Below are 24,953 nucleotides of genomic sequence, written 5' to 3' on the forward strand. Positions count from 1 at the left end.
ATCAAATTTGACGCCATATTGCACACAGACTACTTATATGTAGCATGATAACTGGCCAGAGGACAGTAACGTCTGCTTTAATTAACCTTATGTCGTAAGGTTGTATACAAAATTAATCAAGTATTTTCTAAACGCTAGTATTCCGTTCGCCATTTTGATACACACACACACACACTCACACAGATAATCTAAATCTTCATATTCTTCTGGAATTAGTTTGCATACTCGTATCCTTGTGGGATTCAATTACGATAAAGATAAAAATATATTTTTTTCAATAGAAATGTTGATTTTCAATAGTAAAGACGCAATTTGTATTAATCGACATTTAGTCTATTCCTAGTAAACCTGGATACACTACCGCAAGATTACGAGTTAAAGTGACGTACTGTAGGCTATATCTTCCTGGAAGAATATGTATCCCACGTATATGGCACAGCACATGAACTAAAACGTAGCTATCTCAAATAAACATCAGTGCCAGATAAGAGAATGAAGTCGCTTCGACTGTTCTCTGACGTTAGAAAAAGCGTCAGAGGTTTTGCTTCATATAAGTTTAAAATAAAGATCAGTGTACAATACAGTCCATTTGTCTGTCCAAGAGGCATAATGAAGTTTCAAATTATTCTTCTGCTTGCTACAATTGTGTGCAGTTGCCTCGGTAAGTCCACAAATTACGTTTCTTGATAATTAATTATCTGCAGCTTAAGTCACAATGAACAGTGCTATTCCTGATTTGATTCCCCGATCTGGAAGGAAATTTATCTCCATTCCACGGGAATGGGTGTTTGTTCGTTGTATTGTGCTTGTTCTGTGACGTCTCCGCGGTGGCTCTACATCATGCTAACAACAGGATCAGGGAAGATTTCAATGTGAAATCTAAGGGTCGTAATCAAGAACATCACTTCAACTTTATATAAATGATTTGTTATTTTTAGATGCTAACATTACTAAAGATAATATTTATTCCTTTGCAGACTATATCATTATCATATTTACTGTCCACACCTGTGCAGTAACGGTTAGCGCGTCTGGCCGCGAAACCAGGTGGCCCGGGTTCGATTCCCGGCCGGGGCAAGTTACCTGGTTGAGGTTTTTCCTGGGTTTTCCCTCAACTCAATATGAGCAAATGCTGGGTAACTTTCGGGTTGGACCCCGGACTCATCTCACCGGCATTATCACCTTCATCTCATTCAGACGCTAAATAACCTTAGATGTTGATAAAGAGTCGTAAAATAACCTACTAAAAAAATATTTACTGGATGCTGCTGGGAACATGTTTTAAAAAAGGCTAATATTGGCTTAAATTCGATTAACATACGGTTAGATTTTAATCTGCTAGCACTCAACATAGATAAAACAACTTTCATTCCCTTGGTTTTAAACAAAACAGGCCTCCCTGCAGTGGAAAGCAACTATAATTTAAAAATTCACAGCAATAATTGTACAAATACCTATAATAATTGCAATTGTCCTAAACTACGCCCATCAACCCATGTGAAATATTTAGGTATTTTCATCGGCCTCGGTAGCGTAGTCGGTATAGCGCTGGCCTTTTATGCTCGAAGTTGCGGGTTCGATGCCGGCCCAGGTCGAAGGCATTTAAGTGTGTTTAAATGCGACAGGCTCATATCAGTAGATTTACTGGCATGTAAAAGAACTCCCGCGGGACAAAATTCCGGCACACCGGCGACGCTGATAATATAACCTCTGCAGTTGCGAGCGATGTTAATTAAACCATAATTTAAATTTTTCATCGATCAAAACTTAAAATGGAATTTTTATATTAACTACTTATGTCTTAAATTACGTAAAACTCTGTAAAAGTTGCTCAACTACGTCGCTTTATGCCAGTAAAACTATTGAGAACAATATTTTTAGCCCTGGTTCAGTCTATAATACAGTATAGGATGGAGTGGATTATCACAGAGTACCATTCGGCCATTAATATTACTACATAAAATAATTATTATCCAGAGGTTTGAGATGGGCAGGGCATGTAGCACGTATGGGTGAATCCAGAAATGCGTATAGCGTGTTAGTTTGCCCGAGGGAAAAAAGCTTCGGGGAGGCCCAGACGTAGATGGAAGGATAATATTAAAATGGATTTGAGGGAGGTGGGATATGATGCTACGGACTGGTTTAATCTTGCTTAGGATAGAGACCGATGGCGGACTTGAGAGCGGCTGTTCTCTATAAGCTATTTGTAAGTAAGTATATTTAAGGACGCTGTATCAACTATTAGATAATTTCGCATCAATGCAGTTGATGATAGCGACATGACATTGGCGATTTGAAGCCGAAGATTGGCTATATTATTATTCGACATTTGCCTAACAGTTGCTAGAAGCTTTCTTATAAAGCATTTTCTCATCACCAATCTCAAATAATCAAACTAACTGATCAGAGTGATTTATTTTACTTCAGTTTAGAGTTGTAAGTCAATTAATTATTATTGTTACAGGTGCGCACATAGATCTAGCGAAATCTGATGATGTTGACTCACAAATCATTGGAGACATCTTTACTGAAGATGATCTACATGGTGTAGTATGTTTCACTTACTATTACTTGCCTAATAACTTATAATAAAAGCCCACAAATAAAAATCTGTGTTACTATCGTACTCGATAGTAGTATATATGCTTTGCAGGACTTTGTGAATATAATTTTTATGCTGAAAAGTACAAGTTCTTCTCTAAAGTTAGTAAAAAGGAAATTATTTCATGAAAAGTTGTAGAGATAAAGTGCGTCAAATTGGCACCCAAGTAAACATTTTGAAGCATAAGTGTCTATAAAGGACAGAACTGCTAATAAAGCGGTTCTTCGATTTGATCTTCGTTTTATGCTTCGATTTACCAAACTTAAGTTATTTCACTGTCGCAAATGTTTCTTTTTATCCAATAGCAAGCGAGTATCCGACTTTTCATCATTTACCCAAGCGTCTCCATGTAAGAGCGATGCGCCGAAGCTGTAGTGTTTTTCGCAGCCATAGGCGCTACCCTCGTTGCACTTCGCAAGGCGAACTACAGTCCGCATTTCACGAGAAGATCCGAGCAAGGAATGCGAGTTTTTCCCCACTCTTATAACCTATCCCGACACGGAACCGGCCGACCATTGATTGAACCTTGTTTGTCCCAGTCGGCCAATGACACCACTCCTATCCACCTGCTCCTTCAAGAACGCTGAGTTACTGGCTCACTCTCTCCTCTTACCCCGCGAGAACCATGCGCCCCTCTCAGGGATCCTTTCGTGAAATTTGGAAAGTACATAACACTGCATGATGATGACTAATGGAGCAAAGGCGAAGTGGTGGGGAAAATCTACCACCAAACACCGTCTTTGTCCGCCACAAATTCAATTCGGACCCACTAGGATTCGAGCCACAGTTACCAGCGTAGAAAGCCGATGCTCTAGTCCAGGGGTCGTCAGCACAGATCACCCTGGGGCTAGCGTCTCTTACCCGCGGAAAACGCAGTGCACCATGGTGCACTCGTGCTGCTAGCGGGTATGCTCTCTATCTCTTTCTGCTGCACGACGATGCACACGGGACGGCAACGCTTACCCTTTGCACATTTCAGCGAGTGCTGACGACCACTGCTCTAGTCGATCGCTTGTTCTGTCAAATGTCGAGTTTGAAATCTTTCAATTCACTTTTGATAAAAAAATAATTCAAACTGTATACCGGTACCATAATCATAAAGAATATATCAACCACTATGAAGCAGGAATGTAGACCGACCACGATAAAGCTGGAGGAATCAGACACACCTTCAAGATCAAGGAATAGGTCACGAGGACCTAATATCACTATGATAATGAAGAATATAAATGCAAGTTTTTTTTTAATAATTATAGTCAAAAAAATGTAAATTTGAGATATTAAGCATGTGGTGAGCGTATTGTAGCGACCATCTACTGAATTAGTTGGTAGTGGAAAAAAGCACCATAGCCATATGTTGGAAATTTTCAATCATTTCCACAAAACAACCACAGTCCAAAAACTTTTTTTTTTTTTTGAAAACAGACATTGTCTAAGACGATGGTAGATTTTACAAATATCCCATTCATATCATTTTGAAACGTTTATCCATACAATTTTAAACTGTAGTAGATTGGCAATACTGCTTCTTATGTATGCAGCAAAAGCTACTTCAGAGAAAAATACTTTAGCACGTGAATTGTATTATTTATGGAGTCATCTTTACATGCAGAAGCAACACCATGGAAGAAACGTAAGCAACGAAAGGAGAAGAAACAGCATATAATAAAGAAAAATATATCAAAGGAGAGACACACTTCAGCCACGACAGAGTACTTTTTCTTAAAACAACCATTGTCCATAGTTACCTACCTTTACACATGTATTTCTATGAGGCAATTTAAGTTATAGCCTAAATAGGCTCCGTATTTCAGCTACCTATAAACTTGAATTAATTTTCCTGATTCGAAGTATATGTGACGTCACAGCGCAGCTACAGGTACGTTGTTTCGAAGTATATGTGACGTCACAGAGTAGCTACAGGTACGTTGTTTCGAAGTATATGTGACGTCACAGCGCAGGTACAGATACGTTAGTATACAAAATAGTTACGCATCCTCTGTCCTCTTCCTCTAGAAAGTCAAAATCGGGACGCAGTCACAGTGAGTAGTATTATCGATCACTGCTCTTACTAGTCGTATTATTTAAATAACTACATCTTTGTGTCTTATTGAAGGTTCATTGCAGAGGTAAAATGACTTAGGTAAGACGCTCAAGCGTGTAATATTGCAGGGCATAGATGAGAATATTTGAACTAATATTTTCAACAATATTACATATAAATTGTGTAAAATAAACGTAAAAGTGATAAAAAAACAATGCTGTGAAAAACATTGCAATAGCAAAAGGCACAAAAAGTGTGTTGAACGTAATCAAAAAGAACAAGTGCCATCAAGATCTGAAAACTTTGAACATATTAACTCGACGTTTAGCGTGGATTTGTGTAGCCTATCATGATGCTCAGTGCCAACAACCCAATTAATAAATTAAATAATGTACATTTTAGGGAATTTCTGGAAAAGTACAAAAAAATTAGTGGGTTTTTAGTAATGAGCGACATGCAACATCCTAATGAAACACGAAAAAATATCAGACAATAGGAATATCTTGTAATACATCATGCACCAATAACGTCATGTGCTATTGAAGTGACATCCACATATGTTCAAGTTCCGTAACTTACGAATGCACGTTACTATTCACTGCAACGATCACGATGAAAATGAACATCACGACTCAAGCATGTGTTCACTAGTAGACTATAGCTTCAGAATGTCGGAAGTTGACTGTACTCCACGAACACGCAGCGACGACTTGTTTGTTTACATCCTTATCCTTTTCATTATCTGTGTTCAGCGTACTATATACCCAATGTGCCTTTAACTTCCGTCTGTAAGTAGCTGGAATATGGAGCCTAGTTATAAATGTACTACTTCAGTTTCCTAAGTTTCTACAACACCCTAAGAAATGGTATGATGAATTTCGTATTTGATTTATCAACAACATCCATGTCAGATACCTTTTTCTTCCTGAAAATTTATGTTTCTGAACTATGGTTGTTTTTCCAAAAAAACACTTCAACTATAGACTATTTAGAAATATTATCAACTGTTCCAAAATGTAATCAAGTCTAAAGAAGTCTATAAGTTGCTTATAAAGTCGACGCGAATAACGACAATTTAAGGGATCTATCACTGTAAAAATAAAAACCTCGATCAGTTAGTTCTATTGTAAAACTTACAATAAAATTCTTCAACGATTATTTTTTGTCCTGTATTTATGGCACCAAACAGTCAATTCTTTACCATAAATCCCACAAGACACTACGAATATTGAGTTTCAGAAGTGTTAGTTAACTGCGGGGATTTTCTCAACCGGTGTAAAAGCTGAGGAACGTAGATCATGGATAAATATATAATAGGATGCGAAACTGCGGTCAGCACTATCTGGCGGCAGGGGGCTCAAATAAGATGATCAGCGTCAAATGTCGTAGGTGGTGAACATTAGAACTACGTGTTGGGTACATTACCCAGAGTTCTCTATTTACCCGTTCGAGATGTTGATCGAGAAGACAAGATGGCAGACAGAAACTTGCTAATAAGTGAACATAAAGTGATACTACGTGTGTGTATAAACAGTGATGTTTATGGACGTTGTAAAAATTGTGTTGTTGAATGTATTGTAAAGTAATAGTAATATAATAAATTGAACTATCTAAGTAGTTTTTGCAGACTTTTCCATTGCGCTGTACAATAAATACCCAAAGAATAAAATCCCAATTAACTAACTTTTTGCTTTATTTTTTGTCTCTGTCTGGTTATATTTTAATTGGGTAGTGTAAAATAGATCGTCTCTTTTATCTTCCTGTTGGCTCCGGTAAGAATTTTCAGTAGAAGATGCTGTGAAGAATAAAAATGTAAATGTTTTATTTTAAATTGGGTTAGTTTTGAATATCGATGAGGGTGGGAGGGAATACTTTCTGCACAGTTTAACATTTTCGTCACCAGGTGCGCTGCTAAATGCATGGAGTAATTAGTTTTTATTTTCGCTACTTGGTGCACTGCTAGATGTAATAAGTTCGCCTACTCCCAACAGGTGGCAGAAAGATCAATTTCTACATTAGCGCCTCTAGCATGTGTTACGGGAAACTCAGTAAGTTTCGCGTCCTATTATATATTTATCCATGACGTAGATGATGAGGCAGTACAAATTGTGTTTCCAGATATATGTGATGAAGGGCAAGCCGGGGACACCAAACACTACCCAATGTGTGGGTACGCTTATAAATCCAGTCTTTGTTCTCACCACTGCTACATGCATATCTGGGTAAGCTTATATTTTTAAAATCCAAATTCAAAGGAACAGATTAATTTATTTTTGTTGTATTTCCTTTTAATTTTTTTATGTACAGGGTTATTCAACGACAGGAAGGATTAGGATTTTATTTTCAAAGAAACTTCTGTTTCATTTGTTTCACTATTGTTGTTACGGCAAATGAAATAAATAAACAGCAATTCAAGCTATTCTCGAGTGAGTTAATGTGTATTTTCTTGCAAATTCATACCACAACGTAATGATTTTGCCCTGACAAACACAAACTGGCTTTATTCAGTATTAGTGATTGCTCCAGTGCACTGAAAAGATTCAGAACTTTAAATTGATTGAGGTACAGCCTCTGTAATTTGTTGTCATTATGGAATCTTGTAAAATTTTGAAGATATTCCAAGATATTTTCTTCTGAATGCTATTCATTCCGTAGAAGAGAGGCTACTAATGATAGAGAAAAATAATTGCGACCATATCTGAATATATGGTTTACACCTGAATAACCCCATTCTTCTATGAACAGAATTTTATTTTTATTTCTATACAAAGTTAGAGCACTTTCAAATCTTTCTTGGCTTTTGAGTAACCCTATAGTTTAATTTAAGTAGATCTGAGCTAATTATAATAGTATAAGTATACATTATTATAAAGCAATAATGTTTCTACATTCATATTGTTGTGTTTCATTCCTAATTATCGCCTTCTTCTTGCACTAATAAGGTTTAGGTCGCATACTCTGTTACGTTTTCAATGCAGATCATCTTCGAACCATACTTGAATTCCTGTAATATCTTTGACTCTTTCTTATTGATAAGACTGGTCAACAAATTTAAACATTTTGTCTGTTCAAGAAATGATTGATTCATGGATTTTTTCGCCCTGATTTCAATTTTTTTCCACAACCCAAAAATTTAAGAACTCGTGAATTTTTGAAAGTATAATTAAATTATTAATATTGCTTTATTAATATCTGTGCTGATTTAACTTCATGTATATTCAAATATACAGTATATTACGGTTTTATTTTCATAGGCTTCTTCGCGCAGATTTCAAATCCATCTACAAAACGTTTCTCTATTAGCAGGAGTTTTCAATTAACCATGAATTTTACATTTAATTAAGACAAAAATTATATCTATGTAGATTTATCTTTTCGCACACTAAAAGAGTAGGAATACTTCATTTTTATAAACATTTTCCTGCTCATTTAAAATCTGTTCATCAAATTATTATATCGTCCAGGGACTTTTAGCTACCGCAGAGTTATTTCGAGCCTCAGCACTAATATTCTTGATTCAGAGTGAACCTACTTGATGGAGTAAGTACTATAGGAAGCTGTGATGCGTGAGGTACCGATCTAATTACTGACAACAGAGAGAGTATGTTCAGATCTTGAAATTATTCTAGATATACACCGTGCCCGGGCTAGAGGTATCAATAAATAATTGTTCACCACTTATTAACAGAAGGATATTTTATAATAATGTTTGGCATAGGATGCAGAAGCTCTCCAAAATTTTAATTTCATAACAACAATGCTAGAAACCTAAATAAAAAGCAAGAAAATTGAAGATAAGAAAAAAGATAAGATATATCGTTGTGATTTATGTCACGAATTACTAACAGTCAACATTAATCATTCTAATTGAACGTAAAATGTGGACATCACATCAAAAAGGCAAGTGCGTGCTTTGGTTTTCTGAATTCAAATCTATTATCAGAGTTCGACGCCGATTTTGTCTTGAATTCAACATGGATCCACCTACGTATGTTGAAATCAATTTTGCAGTGGAATAAAACTCTTAAAGAGACAGGATCCTTGATTCCACAAACAGGCAAAAATCCCAAGAAAAAAATAACCGAAGAAACTGTCGATGTATACGAACTGCATTCAACTGGAGCCCAAGGATATTTGCCTGTTTGTGGAATCAATTCATACCATTTATTGAAAAATATGAAAATATAATTCTGTCGATTCTGTTTTTGCAGAGGTAAGCCTTCTGATTACAGTGTCATAGCTGAACAACCTTTCTATAACAATGGTCTTCTCCACAAAGTTGTAGAAATAATTCTTCATGATGACTTTGAGGATAACGCTTTGAAATATTGGCCTCACGACATTGGTCTTCTCCGGGTATGTAAACCATCAGTAATGATCAGTAATGGTCCGAACAAATGTAACTTTTCGTTCTGAAAACAAATTTCAAAATGTTACATTTATTCGGATCAAATTTCTTTATATTTAAAGGACAAAACTAAAATTCTTTCGAATATTTATTACCATAATACATTGTTCTCTTAAATTGAGTGTGGATATTGGGAATTAAATCAATGGCTTTCCCAAAACATGCTATGAAATGTTTTATATAAAACTATTTGTATCTCGGAAAGAAATAAAAGACGATGAAAATTGCATTAAACTTTTTTGTTTGAAATATCTCAAAGAATAATCCCCTGAAATTAATGGCATTACTTACGGTTCACTCTGTAGCTACAAGTGTTAAAAGCCGTTAATATATTGGTATCCCTTATAAATTTGAAATACATTGGCATGATATTTACTATAAAAATATGTCCGTAACTTTAGTAATACTCATCTGAATACGAGATACTTTGCACGAAATATAAGCCTTTAGGGTGAATGGTAACCTCTGCATCAAAATGAAACTGGTAATTGATCATGAGGAGAGATTTGAAAAATCTAAAAAAATCTTTTCTCTAACATTCACCGTTTTAGAGGAAATCGTTGTGTTTCTATTAAACATTTGGCAACATCACGGCTGCTGCAATAACTCTAAGCAAGCCCGACCTGCACTCCTTACCTTCCCCTCCCCCTCTGCTGTACTCGGTCGGTAATACGCGACATACGCTGCGTTGCAAGAATTATTTCAACGATTTTCGCTATTGTTCAGTTTAAATTAATGGCTAAACAGTTTAATTTGCAATTAACTGTTCAAGTCATTTTTACCTATCTGCTTGTATAGTAATCAGTCATTTCTCTCGGGTCATTATCGCAATAGAGCATTGCAAACATTGGGAAAAAACTATTTCTTTCCTGCTTAACGGTGCTTCATCGAAGTTTTGTTATATTTAACATATAGAACCACCTCTTAAATTTTGGTTCAGAGGTTACCATCCATCCTGTATAACTTTATAGTAAAATAGTTTTAAAATATACAGTCACTTCAAATTAAGTCATGTTATTCAGTGATTTATTGTATGTCTACATTATTTATGTTAATGTGTCAACAGCTGGATGTACAAGTTAACATAATCAATACAGGTATCTCAGCGCTTCCTAAGAGAGGCCACATACGTCCTAATACTGGCAGCGTGTACGGCTGGGGAGCTAATTGTGTAAGTTATATATCACAGTATCAGCTATCATTAGTAATATATATATATATATATATATATATATATATATATATATATATATATATTCCTTTGTCTCACATGTAAATCCTGTACGACATCTGGTTGAAACTTTCATCGAACGTTTTCACACGGGCAAATAGTAATTTACGAAAATGAGCCGCCAATATAAAGTGAAAGATATAAATACTGGTTTAAAAATATCATACAAAGTTAAATTGTTCTAGTATTTCAGTAACCTTTTCACTTGATGTTTGCGAGGACACATCTTATGTTACATACAGAAAGGTCAATTTAATTAGATCAGTAACTACTGAGTGAACAATTTATCTCCCGTCCGGAAAAAGGCAATTCTGATAATCGGCGAACCGCGCTTTCACTCGCTGGTTACGGGATCAACGCCGTGTGGGCGATCCGGTGACATACATATTAGGAATGTGTGGCCCCCTTTATCCGACTGAATGACTTTTATCCTTGGGGAAATTGTATATTGACTATATAAAAAATTATTCTCAAATAATCCTCAAACCCTGGAAAACTTATAAATACCATCCGAGAAAACATCGTTTCGCATTTCTTAACAAAAGCAATAGCGAGTGATGCATCACTTAATTATAGCTACGTGCAACAGGCCTATTATTATTGTGAAAAGGAATGCTTGAAGTATCATGCACGAAGACGACTATGCTGATTCGGTGGATAAAATACTTCCCTTACTTAACAGTGGGTTGGGAAATTGTTCCGTATGTTTTAATAATTATAAAAAGTCATGAAATGAACATGCACTGCTCATGAATTTATTTAAAATAAATGAACAGCACGAGTGGTATTAGTTTAGACTATTTCACGAATATATTAATATAAATAACATTAATAAGTTAAACAATGGTCTGCCATTGGTTTGCTGTTTGGCAGTAAAGGTTCTGTTACAAAATTCACATGGAATTATCTTAAGGAACTTCACATGCCTTTTGATTATGTAATGTCTATTCTTATAAATATTATCAAGGATTATCTTCAAATATTAGATATCATCATCTCTATTTCAATTAATCCACTTATATTATTTGCCTTTAACAATTAACTTTCTTTTTTCTTTAATATTTCAAATCACATTATACTGATGTATTTAATGAATAATGTATAATCGTTTAAAACATCCATTTTTTTTTCCAAAGCTAGTTCAATATCACCGTACTAAAATGCTTGGGGTTTATTCGTATTCGTATAACGCCATACACCGCCATCTGTAAACAGATTTAATAACCTAGCTCACTATTTTGTCGTTATCCAAGAGTTAAAACAGCACTAGCCACCGGAGTGGCTCAATCGGTTAAGGCGCTTACCTGCCGGTCTGAAGTTGCGTTCGGGCGCGGGTTCGATCCCCGCTTGGGCTGACTACCTGGTTGGGTTTTTCCCGAGGTTTTCCCCAACCGTAATGTGAATGCAAGGTAATCTATGGCGAATCCTCGGCCTCATCTCGCCAAATACCATCTCGCTATCACCAATCTCATCGACGCTAAATAACCTAGTAGTTGATACAGCGTCGTTAAATAACCAACTAAAAAAACAGCACTTCCGCAAGCTGTTTACCATTAAATCATGATATCGAAGGTATTTAGATGCTAAATATTCCGTAGATCCTAACAATGCGATTAATTTGTCACGATATGGGCTTACGAATTGCAGCCGACCTTGAAACCTTAGCAAAAACTCACCTACCTTATATAAAAATTAATACATTATTTTGTATTACGTAGTAATGATACATTTAAATTATGAACATAATATAAAGAAGCTATTGAAACACAACTGCAGGAAAATAAATCATTCATAAATAAGCTACAAACCATTAAAAAGACTTTGCGCTTGTAATTATATTTTCGATATATCTTCTAGATCGGTATATCATGCTTGGATTGTAAGTCACAGCAATTTGAAGCGTGTTATCAATGATTTCACAAAAAAAGAAAACGAAGCCGATTAAGTGCAATAATAATTTACATAGGTACGAAAATATTGCGTTGTTCTACACGGCTCTGTTTGATTTAAAATCGACGGATTCTTATACATCCTTGGTGAATGACCGCTTGAGTGAAAGAGTAGTTACTTAATTTAAATTTTACTGTACCGTATTGATATCTCAGATGTTCGACCAAGTAATTTGCAAAATAATTATGAAAATAATTTTCTTCTTTCAATATGTGTAGAAACGTCTTAAGTCTTGTTTCCTACCTTAGTTAAGCTTCAAGGTGAACACCATTAGCAGCCCTGCAGACATCAAGAAGATAGTCGATTTTCCTCCAAGTTTGCTGAATGATGTTAGACGTAATAGTTGGTTGCTATCGCTTCGATGAAGCAGGTTACGGATTATTTCTCAGTAAACAGCGTACATATCATAAAAATTAGCTTGAATTCCATACACTACACTCACTGAATTTCCTGTTACATAGTTGCCATCTCACCAACCAGCAATCAAATCTGAAAAACAGAATGAACTAATTACAAATTGTCGGGATAATTTTAAAAGTAATTTATTTTATGAAAAATTACTTATTTTCTGAAATATAATTTTTTTTTAATACCACATCATTCATTAGAGACCTGATGAATTCCTACAAAATCACATCAGGTAATAATTTTAGTAGGTGATTTTACGACGCCTTATCAACATCTTAGGTTATTTAGCGTCTGAATGAGATGAAGGTGATAATGCCGGTGAAATGAGTCCGAGGTCCAGCACCGAAAGTTACGCAGCATTTGCTCATATTGGGTTGAGGGAAAACCCCGGAAAAACCTCAACCAGGTAACTTGCCCCAACCTGGAATCGAACCCAGGCCACCTGGTTTCGCGGTCAGACGCGCTAACCGTTACTCCACAGGTGTGGACGTATCAGGTAATAGGATTTGAAACTTGGGTACATGTAAATTCTCACAAACCCCTCAGGTTTATGGATTGTCATTGATCCGGGAGTGGTAAGTGAATGCTTTGTTGACGATCTGATGTCTGTGAAGTCTGAAGACGAACAATTAGGCAGATTTTTTGTTTACATCGTAGACACGAATGTCGGTAAAGACTATCTTCCTTCCTTCTCTTCACACTTCCTTTTCACGACAAACGCCTGAGAAACTTTCCACGCAGAGCCAATTTTTACCATCACCACCCTCATCTATTTACATTTTTAGAAGTCTTAAAAGCTATGCAGATCAACACTTACGTAAAACTTCGTAATGCAGTGAATAGAATTTCATCTAAAAAAAAAGAAAAAGGCATTGAAGAAAGGAGTTTTTACAACAGGTTATCGTATCCATTTACAGTATTTGCTGTCGTGTACTCTTTATGGAGAATGACGTCTCTTCCCTTATGAAGCATTGAACACCATGATTCAAATTCCCTTTCTCGTAATTCTTGCAGTAAATGCCGAACATTAACCTTTTTATCAATATACGATTGCTACGCAAGCCTTCAACCCTTTCGTAATAGCCACTGACCTTGATAAGACCACGCTAGGTGAACCTCCCTCTCTACGACTGCAGCGTTGCCATCTGTTTTGCATCGTTCAGTAGCTTGAAATTAGTAGTCTTTAAATTAAATTTACACGAAAACCATCAATGCTATGAAAATTCTCCAGAAGAATAAATATTATTCTTTATTAGATTTTCTATCGATTTGAACAAAAATTACGATCCTACACGCAATAGTTAACGAATAATAGAGTATTAAACATTTGGTGAAAAAAATTCTCATAAAACTATGAACTTTCCACCAATATGATATTATACTTTTTTATACAAGGACATCATTTTATTTTTACTTCAATTTTTATTGTACCTGAGTTTTTGAATGTACTTCACTCCCACCCCTTCAACCGTCTTCCACACAAATCCAAGACCGCATATACACTCATAGTAGCCACAGTACGTTCCAAAAATATGTTCACATTTTCCAGTGACGAAAGAGCTTTCAATATTGAATCATTTTCGCACAGGTACTGTCGTCCATTTGCCTACGTCGTATCCCGGTTTCCCCAACCAGCTTTTATTCGCCAGCTAGTGGCTGGGCTGTCTTAGCTCTTTTCTGAGAACATTAATTTATGTTAGGAATTGGACGTCTACGTAATATTATACAACGTTTAAAATAACTTAAACAAAAGGGCCTCGTTAAGTAATTAACTGTCACGTGATTTCCCTCCTTTCTACGACCCTACGGACAGTAGATAGTATGTCTGAGTAATTTTATCTTTTCTGGCAGAAGTGAAGATTGAATTTACAGTACGTAAGGTACTCTTTTATAGAGTAGGTACAGAATTATTTCAACATGAGTTACTAGTACGAAGAACTGGTTTTTTTTATTTTTATTTGATTATTTAACGATGCTGTATCAACTACGAGGTTATTTAGCGTCGATGGAATTGGTGATAGCGAGATGATATTTGGCGAAATGAGGCCGAGGATTACGAAGAACTGGTAATTGAAATTAAGTACAATATGCTATAGTGCGATAATATGCACATTAGTACTGAAGCCTGTATCGAAATGTGTTTAAATATTCATATTGTGATTATTTTTCAATTTAACTTCATTCTCTATATTGTACGCTAATGTGTTGTAGACAGTATAATATACAATGCATAATGAATACGTCCACATGGACAGCTCAGTTCGTGAGTAAAAACACTCATTGTTAATACTGTACTGTATTTTGATTAAACAAAAACCTAATGAAAATGATTAAACTCAAAAGCGCAATATTTCCTAGTTTACGTAAATGGATGAACTACTTTTCTTTCCTCCTATACCTAGTAAAGTGATTTGTTTGTATATTACGTCAGTATCATCGAACTCAAGTCGTGGAAGGGGATAGCAAACGGCGTTGATCCAGAGGTATAGGCAAGTTAATATTAAAAATGTTAGTCAAAATAAAATGATGTCCCTGTACATACAACATGAGCTATTCGCTCTGAAAATCTGCAGGGTTATTTCACTTTCACCTTGTATAGTTGCTAGTAGTCACAGTTCGATAGGTTCATAACATAATAAGAGAACACAATTCATTATTAGTTTCAATTCACCAGTTTTATAACAAGGAGAACATACGTTACTAATTTGAGTTCAATACGTTTTATGAGAATATAGTTCCTTAATAATTTCGGTTCAATAGGTTGGGAATCATCAAACTGGTTTAACGCGTAACAGATCGAATATTGATCAGATTTTTTTTTGTATTCGACAGATAAATTAAGAAAAAATGGGAGTATAAGGGCATAGTACATCAGTTATTCATAGATGTCAAAAAGGCATATGACTCGGTTAAGAGAGAAGTTTTATAATATAATAATATTCTTATTGAATTTGGTATTCCTAAAAAACTAGTTCGATTAATTAAAATGTATCTCAGTGAAACTTATAGCAGAGTCCGTATAGGCCAGTTTCTGTCTGATGCTTTTCCAATTCACTGCGGGCTAAAACAGGGAGATGCACTATCACCTTTACTTTTTAACTTTGCTCTAGAATATGTTATTACTTTATTATTACTAGGAAAGTCCAGGATAAAAAAGAGGGTGTGGAATTGAACGGGTTACATCAGCTTCTTCTCTATGCGGTTCACAAACTACAATTAGATAAAACACGGGAATTTTACTTGATGCAAGTAAAGAGATAGGTTTGGAAGTAAATCCCGAAAAAAAAAAAAAAACAAAACAAAACAAAGTATATAATTAAGTCTCGTGACGAGAATATTGTACGAAATGGAACTATAAAAACTGAAAATTCATCGTTTGAAAAGGTGAAAAAATTCAAATATCTTGGGGCAACAATAACAGATATAAATGACATTAGGGAGAAAATTAAACTCAGAATAAATATGGGAAATGCATGTTATTATTCGGCTCAGAAGCTTTTGTCATCTAGTCTGCTGTCAAAAAATCTGAAAGTTAGAATTTATAAAACAGTTATATTACCGGTTGTTCTGTATGGTTGTGAAACTTAGACTCTCATTTTGAGAGCGCTACAGAGGCTAAGAGTGCTTGAGAATAAGGTGCTTAGGAAAAATGTTATGGGCTAAGAGGGATGAACTTACAGGAGAATGAAGAAAGTTACATAACGCACTGTATTCTTCACCTGACATAATTATGAACTTTAAATCCAGACGTTTGAGATGGGCAGGGCATGTAGCACGTATGGGCGAATCCAGAAATGAATATAGAGTGTTAGTTGGGAGGCCGGAGGGGAAAAAGACCTTTGGGAAGGCCGAGACGCAGATGGGAGGATAATATTAAAATAGATTTGAGGGAGGTGGGATATGATGGTAGGGACTGGATTAATCTTGCTCAGGATAGGGTCCGATGGCGGGCTTATATGAGGGCGGCAATGAACCTCCGGGTTATCTAAAAGCCATAAGTAAGTAAGTAAGGCTCATATATTAGTTTCAGTTCAATAAGTTTAGAAAAAAAATAATTTTAAGAGATTATAGATTATAATTCGTTACTAGTTTCAGTTCAATAGGTTTGTAAATTATTTTATAAGGATGTCGTTACAAGTTACAGTTTATAAGACTTTGTGGTTTTTATACACAATAGTTATGTAATGAATTTAAACTTATTTTGTCCTAAACTCTGTCATCCTACACACAGATTTGTTCATTATTCGTAAATATTACACTACAGGTACTTCTTGTCTGTGGAGTATGGTAAAGTTAAATAAAATAAATGATCAAGAAAGGTACTGCAAGAATAAAAAAAAATCAATTAGGATTATTCCTCTTGAAATTCACTCACCTTCGTCAGCTTTTGACTTCACAAGTCTCTGATCTAAAAACAAGCATTTGTAACCAATTGGCCATCAAATATGGTATATAAATCGAGTTATTTGTGTAAATTCTTCCTTCCAGTAATACTCGTATTTTAGTTTTATTTCATTAACAAAGCTCTATTGCTAAATGAATGTGTTGGACACTATAAAAGATTTTATGTTATTCCAGGGATTTTGCGGACCATCTTCTTACCTGAAGGTCTTAAACGATGCATTCATTTCTAATAGCGACGACTGCTCCTCACTCTTTTACGATGGAAAAGGACCTGCGGATTCGTCCATCTGTGCTGGCAGTCTAACGGGCTTTTATGGAGTTTGCGATGTAAGTATCAAACTGCTCACTTTCTTTGCAGTAATAAAAAAAAACAACTGTACGTATTTTATATTGTTGTTGTTTAGTCAAGTGTCCGAAGACAGGTTTGAACCTCAGAAGTAGAGCTAGGAAGTTGGTACCAAAACAGTTAAGTATGTGTGAGCTTGGACTATATCTCTATCGAAAGACAAATAATAGCGCATCTCTCAATGTCAGTGAACCAGAACGGCAAACATGTACAAAAGGGTGGTAGCCAAACATGTGCTCCAATCGTTCACAGTCTTAGAACAAGAAAATAATAAACGAATAATAACAATAATTTGTAATATTATAAACTTCGTAACTCCCAAACTAAAATAATTTTCCCATACATACAAAAATAACATACAAAGCATACAATTATGATTCTAGTCTCATTATAACAAATAACAATGAACATTTTCATTTTATTAAAAGAAATACTCCTTTTGTGTTCAGGAAAAAAAAAAAATAATACTTTTACTCTGAAAATATTCGTTCTACGTCACAAGATCTTAATGGAGCAAATCTGAAATATGATACAGTATATCTTACTATCATCAGGTGAACAACTACTTTGTGAATTTAATAGTGTATCTCGTATGGTCACATAATATTAAACCCATAATTGTTCTCAAGAAAATGTTTCATTTCTATTGTAATGACAGCTAGGAGGTTCGTATCGTAATTCTGATGTTGAACTTCAACTGTAACGCAACTGAATGCATAGCAGCACGAGACGCCAATATTTAACAAAGAATAATCCGTAAAAAAATAAACGCGTTACACACTCCTATTTGCATAATCATTTAACAATAGATGAGTATATTTTTTAATCATACATAATATTTACATTAAGTAAATAATCTGCATGACTAACCCGTTTTCTTTTTCATTATCAGCAGGCAAAGCTACACTTCTTCCACATAATTCACTGTTGCTTTCTTCTCATTTAGATCAATTTAAAATTATGTTCAAAGTATGTCAGGTTTTGAAAGATTTGAAATGTCGGCCGATATTTTATAATAGGGGCATTCATAAACCAATCTGGATGGAATCAGAATCACTCAATTGAAGATTTAAAAAAAACATAGTCCAAAAAATACAAATTTGACATATTAAGCATGTAATGAGTGTATTGTAGCGGACATCTACTGAATTAGTTTTTAGTAAAAAAAAAAAACAATAGTCCTATGTTATAGGAGTGGAAATATATAATAAAAGTATGAGTGCACACGAAAGTGCATTGGTTTTGAATTGTTACGGTTCTTTACTGTATTCTGTCACTGTTTTGGTTCTCTTTTTGCAACGCTGTATATGGTAGCGTTCACACTTTTCTCCGCACAGAGAGTAATATATAAGAAAAGTAAATTTTAAAAAGCAACACATTTATTAAAGTAATGACTTATGATAATGCAAAGTACAGAGAGTTGTTTCCGATCTCTGGAAACGAATTTTGAATGACATTATGTGCGTCAGGAATCACACGACAGCTGAACTGTGGTGCAGGTGGCAGACCAGTAGTGAGTGATCTCATAGTCAGAGTGCACGGTATTCCATAGCGGCAATGTCTAAGAAAATCGAGCCTTTTTGGGAGGGGTACTTTACGACCCTTTCCGATGCCAAGTACAGTTAAGTGAAAATAATAGAAGCCTACAAAGAACGTGGTTTCGTTATTTCCAAGAAAGTCATCTTCTGTGTACTTAATAAAACAGGTAAAGCTCGGATGGGATTAATTTGTATCATTTCGGGTGGTGCCGCTTATGGCGGGGGTGGATTTGCTGGCTTCTTCCCCTCTGGAATTAATTCCATCCGAGCTTTGCCAGTCTTATTAAGTACACAAAAGATTTCTTTCTTGGAAATAACGAAACCACGTTTTCTGCACGCTGCTATGATTTTCACGTAACTGTACTTGGCATCGGAAAGGGTCGTAATGTACCCCTCGCAAAAAGGCTCGATTTTCTTGGGCATTGCCACTGTAAGACACCGTGCACTCTGACAATGAAATCACTCACTACTGGTCTGTCACTTTTCGCCGCAGTTCAGCTGTCGTGTGACTCCTGACGCACATGACGTCATTCAATATTCGGTTCCAGAGATCGGAAAGAACCTTCCGTAACCATCATCATTTCTGGCTCTACAGCCCGATGTGGATCCTGGTCTTCCTCAGGACCTCTATTTACTGCTAGCATTTTCCCATTCTTTATCTCCAGGTTTTACAGTCACTTTCAATTCCTTTCTCCCATCTTGGCTATGGCTTTCCTATTCTTCTCGTTCCATCCGACTTTATCATTAACAACCTCCTTGTTAGGCGATCCTCCATTCTCACGAGATGACCGGCCTATCTTTATCTGTTGGTTTTATTGCATGTTACTATGTCTAGTTCATTATAAAGACTAGTTTTCTTGATTGTAGCTTCGTCTTCACAGCCCCTTTTCATGTGCTGCTCCGAAGATGCACCTGAGAATTCTTCTTTTAAACAATCCTATTGAGTCTGTGTCTGCTTTTCTCAGTGTTCAGGTAGCAGTAACTTGGATTTCCTTGAGATAAGGTTTGATTTCATATACTTTTTTAAGCCGTGATAACATTTATTCGCAGAGACAATTCTTTTACGGATCTCATTGCTGATGTTATTCTGGCAGTTGATTTCAGATCCTGAGAATGTAGAACTACACACTCTTCAAAAGTATAACCACTTATCTAAATCTTTTCAGGGTTGTTCCTGCAGCCATTTTTTAACACAGATATAAATTTTGTTTTATTTTCATTAATTATCAGCTGCATCTTCCTTGCTGCATTCTCTATTTTATGAAAGCTTCTTTCATAGTTACTTTCGTCCGTCCCACAAAGATTGTATAGCATGTGCCAGTATTTGAACTGATTTACAAAATATGTAACCTGTTGCATTAATGTTTGCATCTTTTATAACTTTTCCTGAGGCTGTATTAAACCATAAACAGGAGAGGGCATCATTCTGCCGAACACAATTTTTCACACTAAAAGTTTCAGACAACATTCCTTGAAGATGAAAGTAATAGTCTGTATTATTAATAAGAATATGTTTCTAGTGCTTTGGCAATATATCGAGTTCACTCACATATGTAAACCATTATATCACCGTAATGAGTGATCGTGGAGTACTGATTTTTATAGCCTACTTAAATTAATCGGTATTATGTCGTACATCTATAGTGCTATCGTTGAATGACATTATCCTAACATTCTGTACGTAAACAAATAATTAACATGGACATTTTCTTTTCAGGGTGACAGTGGTGCTCCAATAGTGTCCAAAGGAACAATATACGGTGTTGCATCTTGGTTGAATTATCCCTGTGGATCAGTGCCTGCAGTTTTTACTAATGTTCAGAGTCACGTAGAATGGATCGTTCGTAAAATGTCCGCAACTCCTCTCGTCCCACTTTAATTTCTGCACAAAAGATAGTGTGAGTCATCTGTTATTCATTATATACCAGACTTTTATTTCAAAACTTCTCAGTCTAAATAACTATTTATTAAAAAAAATAATTGAAACAAAAACACGTCAATTTAAATATTGAGGGAGACGTTTAAATATCAGGATTAATTGTATTTTAGGCTTCACCCCTTATCCTCCCCACTCCCCTTTTTAAATTTCAAATGGCACCCATATGTTATGTTTGTTTGAATTTTGTAAGAGTATTCAATTGTTTAGACATCCCATTCACTTGTTCTCACATATGTATTTTGTTTTCTATCGTCGCCTGGCAACCTGGGTTGTTATTATCAGTTGGTTGTAGGATGAAGACAGTTTATTTTGAGTAATTTCCTAAATTAAATTAATTAAATTTACTAAATTAATGTTCAAAATGTGCTCCACTGTTGGCTAGACAGTAATAAAGTCTATTTCGGAACTCTTCTACATAGCATTGCTATAGTATCAAAACCATACATAAATAACATAAATGCAAACTTTGACTTTTATTATCCTTTATCCTATTTCAATTTTTTAACGAGTAGATTTTATAATATTGTGAATTTTATTTACACTCAACAATAGGATTTTATTCTTCCAACAATAATTCCTTTCTACAATTCGCCTTAAACGCTCTTGTCAACAATTGGATTTTCACTCAACACATTATTCGTTATAGCACTCCACCGACGACAATGACAATTTACTTGGACTATTACGAACAACAATGAACTGTTAATCTTAACTAATATTTACAAAGCACTATTTACAAATCAGAACTATCAGTTCTCAGTTCACAGTTCTTCTAGCTCAGTCACTCGAGTTCACAGTATCTCGAACCACAGACCTTCAGAGACGGTTCACTGTACTCGAACTCAAGTCCCTCCAACTGCGGTCCACTGCACTCGAACTCAGGTCCCTCCAACTGCGGTCCACTGCACTCGAACTCAGGCCTTCGGATGCTGATACAGTTGCGGACGCACACTCGAGTCGAACTCCGGTACACAAGACTGGCTTGCTTGCTCTGGCTTTCTCACTGACTGGCTGACTAATCAACTGAAAAACTGCTGTCGTTTCTTCGCGACCGTAATTTATAACCACAGCGACGTAGCCTCGAAAGTTCGAATTCGCGAGTCTTCCACTTCGACGGATTTCTCGGCCTCTCTAGGCAAGCAGAAGATGCGCGCGCAAACTCCCTCTCCACTCTCTCGCCGCGTAGGTCCTTTCCCCTTACTTTTCTCCGCCGCGCGCCGTCCCCGCGCGATCTGCTTTCTTGCGGGACGCTGGTCGTGAGTTCGAATCTCACGTCGCTGTCACAATATACAAACTTAATATTCCTTAATATTAGTTTGTGGTACTACCTGAAATAATCTGTAATGAACTAAATTCTTTGTAGTTTTATTCTCTTCAGCTCTAATCAATAACAACAAGAATCCAGGTTTTCAGGAGACGATAGGGAACAAAAGATATGAGAACAAAATAATGAATTAGATGTATAAACAATTAAATACTCTTTCAAATTTAAGTATTAAAATATAGGGGTGTCATTTGAAATTTCAAAAGAAAGTGAGAGAAGATGAGGGATGGAACCTGGAATGCAATTGACACTGACTTTAAAATTTCCCTCAATACCTAAATTGACGTGTTTTTGTTTTTAATTATATTCAATTGGAACGAATATATATTTAAACTGGGAAGTTTTGAAATTAAAGTCCTGTAAATTAATTTAATACAGATGTCATATGAAATCACATTTACTTATGTCGACATTCTGAACCCTCCTCATATCAGATATGGAAGTAGTACATCATATCATGTCATATATCATATCATATCATATCATATCATGTCATGTATAGTAAATTTTCTGAAAAATTTATTATTTTATTATGTTGTTGATTTATACACGTCCGTGGTCCAAGCAACACAGGGATTAGCGACATCTATGAGCCCGCTCGCAGAGATGGGGGGTCAATAACTGCAAGTTAAGGGCCCTACAAAATACATATTGTTTATATATTGAATGTAATTATTTCGTCGTAAAAAGAACTGTTTGTTATATGTATTTACTTTCAATTACACAGTAAGGACGAATAATATAAAATATATATTTCCCTATGATTATATCTGGCACAACTTGCACCACAACTGTAAATTCTTGAAATATTTTATTGTATTGTGTTATAAATTTAATGGCTACAATACTGTGAAAGTACCTACACAGTAATTAAAAACACGATGTAAGTTGTAGTCACATTCACTGGCAAAATTTTCCAGTTAAAAAATTTGATGTCCACTGATTGTATGAATATTACTTGACGTACATAATTAAACATGTTGTGTAAGTATACATAAATGTAATATTTATTTTCTCAACTATATAGTATTAAGATATTTTTTCCTTGATCATAAACACTTCGTAATATCACACTCTTCTATTGTATATGTGAATAAACCTGAGATACACAAAAATAATATAAATTATTCGCCGTGTCAATCAGATGTAAATGTATTATTTTAAATATACGCAATAAAATTACTAAGTTTGTACATTCTGACATAAAATGACTTTCTTTTCATTACTAATCACAAGAAATTTCAACATAAATTTCACTGCTGTAAATGGGCTTTGTTGTTTTGATAAAAAGTAGCTAAGTTCTTTGGAGCACTTTTGCACACTGATCATGAAAATGAAATTGGTTTTGGCATGTCACATCGTGATTTTGCACAACATTGTAACATTAAAAAATTTCTTCGCAAAACAAATCATATTTATGCACATTTAAAGGACAAAATAAATTCTTTCAATCATTTAATTATCGTAATACACTGCTCTCTTCAATTGACTGAGCATATTGGGAATTTAATCAATGGCTTAAAATCTATGTTTGTTATGGAGAGTGGTTGGATTTTAATTGTAGGTGAGGTGGGCGCAACGTACTAAATGAGGCAAAACACGTACGGTCAAAAGACCCGTGCACTAGATTTAAGAGTAAATACTGGAAGTGTAATATGTATGTGTAAATTTTGAATAAATAAACATTTAACTCGTGATTGCAGAAAATGAAAATATGTTACAGAAGTCACATACCAAATTTAGAAAATAATTACATTTTAAAATTAAATTATTTCGGCTGAAAGAAACAGAGATTATGACATTTTAGGCAAAAATTAAGTAAGATCTAAGATTTGTATTGGAGGATAAAATATGTGACAAGTAAAATATTTCAATTATATCGGATGCAAAATAACTCATACTTATGAGAAATATATAAAAATGCAGTGAAAAAAGTTTAAAACGAGCATGGAACAATAAAACTAATTCTAAAAACAGAGAAGAAAATAAAAAATGTTTGAAGTTCTATAAAACAGTGGCGGTGCCTGTTTCAGCGTACATCTTAGAACATTGAACAATAAAAATAGATTCGACGGAAGAATGATAAAAACAACTAAATTAAAGATCCTGATATACAGAGTGTTTAAAAAATATGGGACATAACTTCAGGTATGTATTTCCCACATGTAGACAATCAAAATATTTCATTACAACATGTGTCCGGAAATGCTTTATTTCCGAGTTATGGCCTTCACAACATTGAAATTCACCGGAACGTTTTTCTTTCCGCAGGTCGTTGCCGTCAAAGGAAACATTAAGAGGGCACTCTGACAGTTCATTCCGAGGCGAAGGTTACATTCAGTGTTGTGTAGGCGTTAGACTGTGCGACATGTATTCAAATCAAGAGCTGGCAGAGATACACTTCATGTACGGTAAGGCGGACGGCAATGCTGCGCTGACTCGTCGTTTGTACCAGGAGAGGTACCCACAGCGACAATGTCCAGATCGGAAGACATTTATACGTCTCCATTACCGTCTGTGCGAGTATGGAAAATTTAACTCTCCTGGTTTGGGAAGGGGACGACCAAGATCTACAACTCCAGAAGTACAGGAGGAGATTCTGGAGGCTGTGAACATGACTCCTTCTATCAGCACACGAAGGGTAGCGTTGCAAGTCAATGTTCCTCATACGACTGTCTGGAGACTGTTGAAAGAGTAGCCTATCAATTGTATCCTTATCATTTGCAACGTGTACAGGCCCTGTCACCAGCAGATTACCC

At 35.4% G+C, this 24,953-nt stretch overlaps 1 protein-coding gene across 1 annotated transcript; it reads left to right on the forward strand.

Moving 5' to 3' along the window:
* Nucleotides 1-506: 506 nt before the first annotated feature.
* On the forward strand, nucleotides 507-23,387 carry LOC138706452 (trypsin-like). Its single transcript, XM_069835769.1, has 7 exons — nucleotides 507-661; nucleotides 2,465-2,550; nucleotides 6,765-6,868; nucleotides 8,858-9,002; nucleotides 10,121-10,225; nucleotides 17,222-17,374; nucleotides 20,649-23,387. Exons 1-7 carry the CDS (start codon nucleotides 610-612, stop codon nucleotides 20,808-20,810), a joined length of 807 nt encoding a protein of 268 aa, XP_069691870.1. The 5' UTR covers nucleotides 507-609; the 3' UTR covers nucleotides 20,811-23,387.
* Nucleotides 23,388-24,953: the final 1,566 nt, after the last annotated feature.

Source organism: Periplaneta americana, chromosome 9 (assembly GCF_040183065.1).
Source record: "Periplaneta americana isolate PAMFEO1 chromosome 9, P.americana_PAMFEO1_priV1, whole genome shotgun sequence".
Taxonomy (NCBI): domain Eukaryota; kingdom Metazoa; phylum Arthropoda; class Insecta; order Blattodea; family Blattidae; genus Periplaneta; species Periplaneta americana.

What these genes read in the sequence shown, in the direction of transcription:
- LOC138706452 (XM_069835769.1), top strand. Translation starts at nt 610, where the DNA reads ATGAAGTTTCAAATTATTCTTCTGCTTGCTACAATTGTGTGCAGTTGC. An exon ending in AATTGTGTGCAGTTGCCTCG is followed by an intron (nt 662 to 2,464) that starts GTAAGTCCACAA and finishes TTATTGTTACAG; the next exon opens with GTGCGCACATAGATCTAGCG. An exon ending in ACGACATTGGTCTTCTCCGG is followed by an intron (nt 9,003 to 10,120) that starts GTATGTAAACCA and finishes ATGTGTCAACAG; the next exon opens with CTGGATGTACAAGTTAACAT.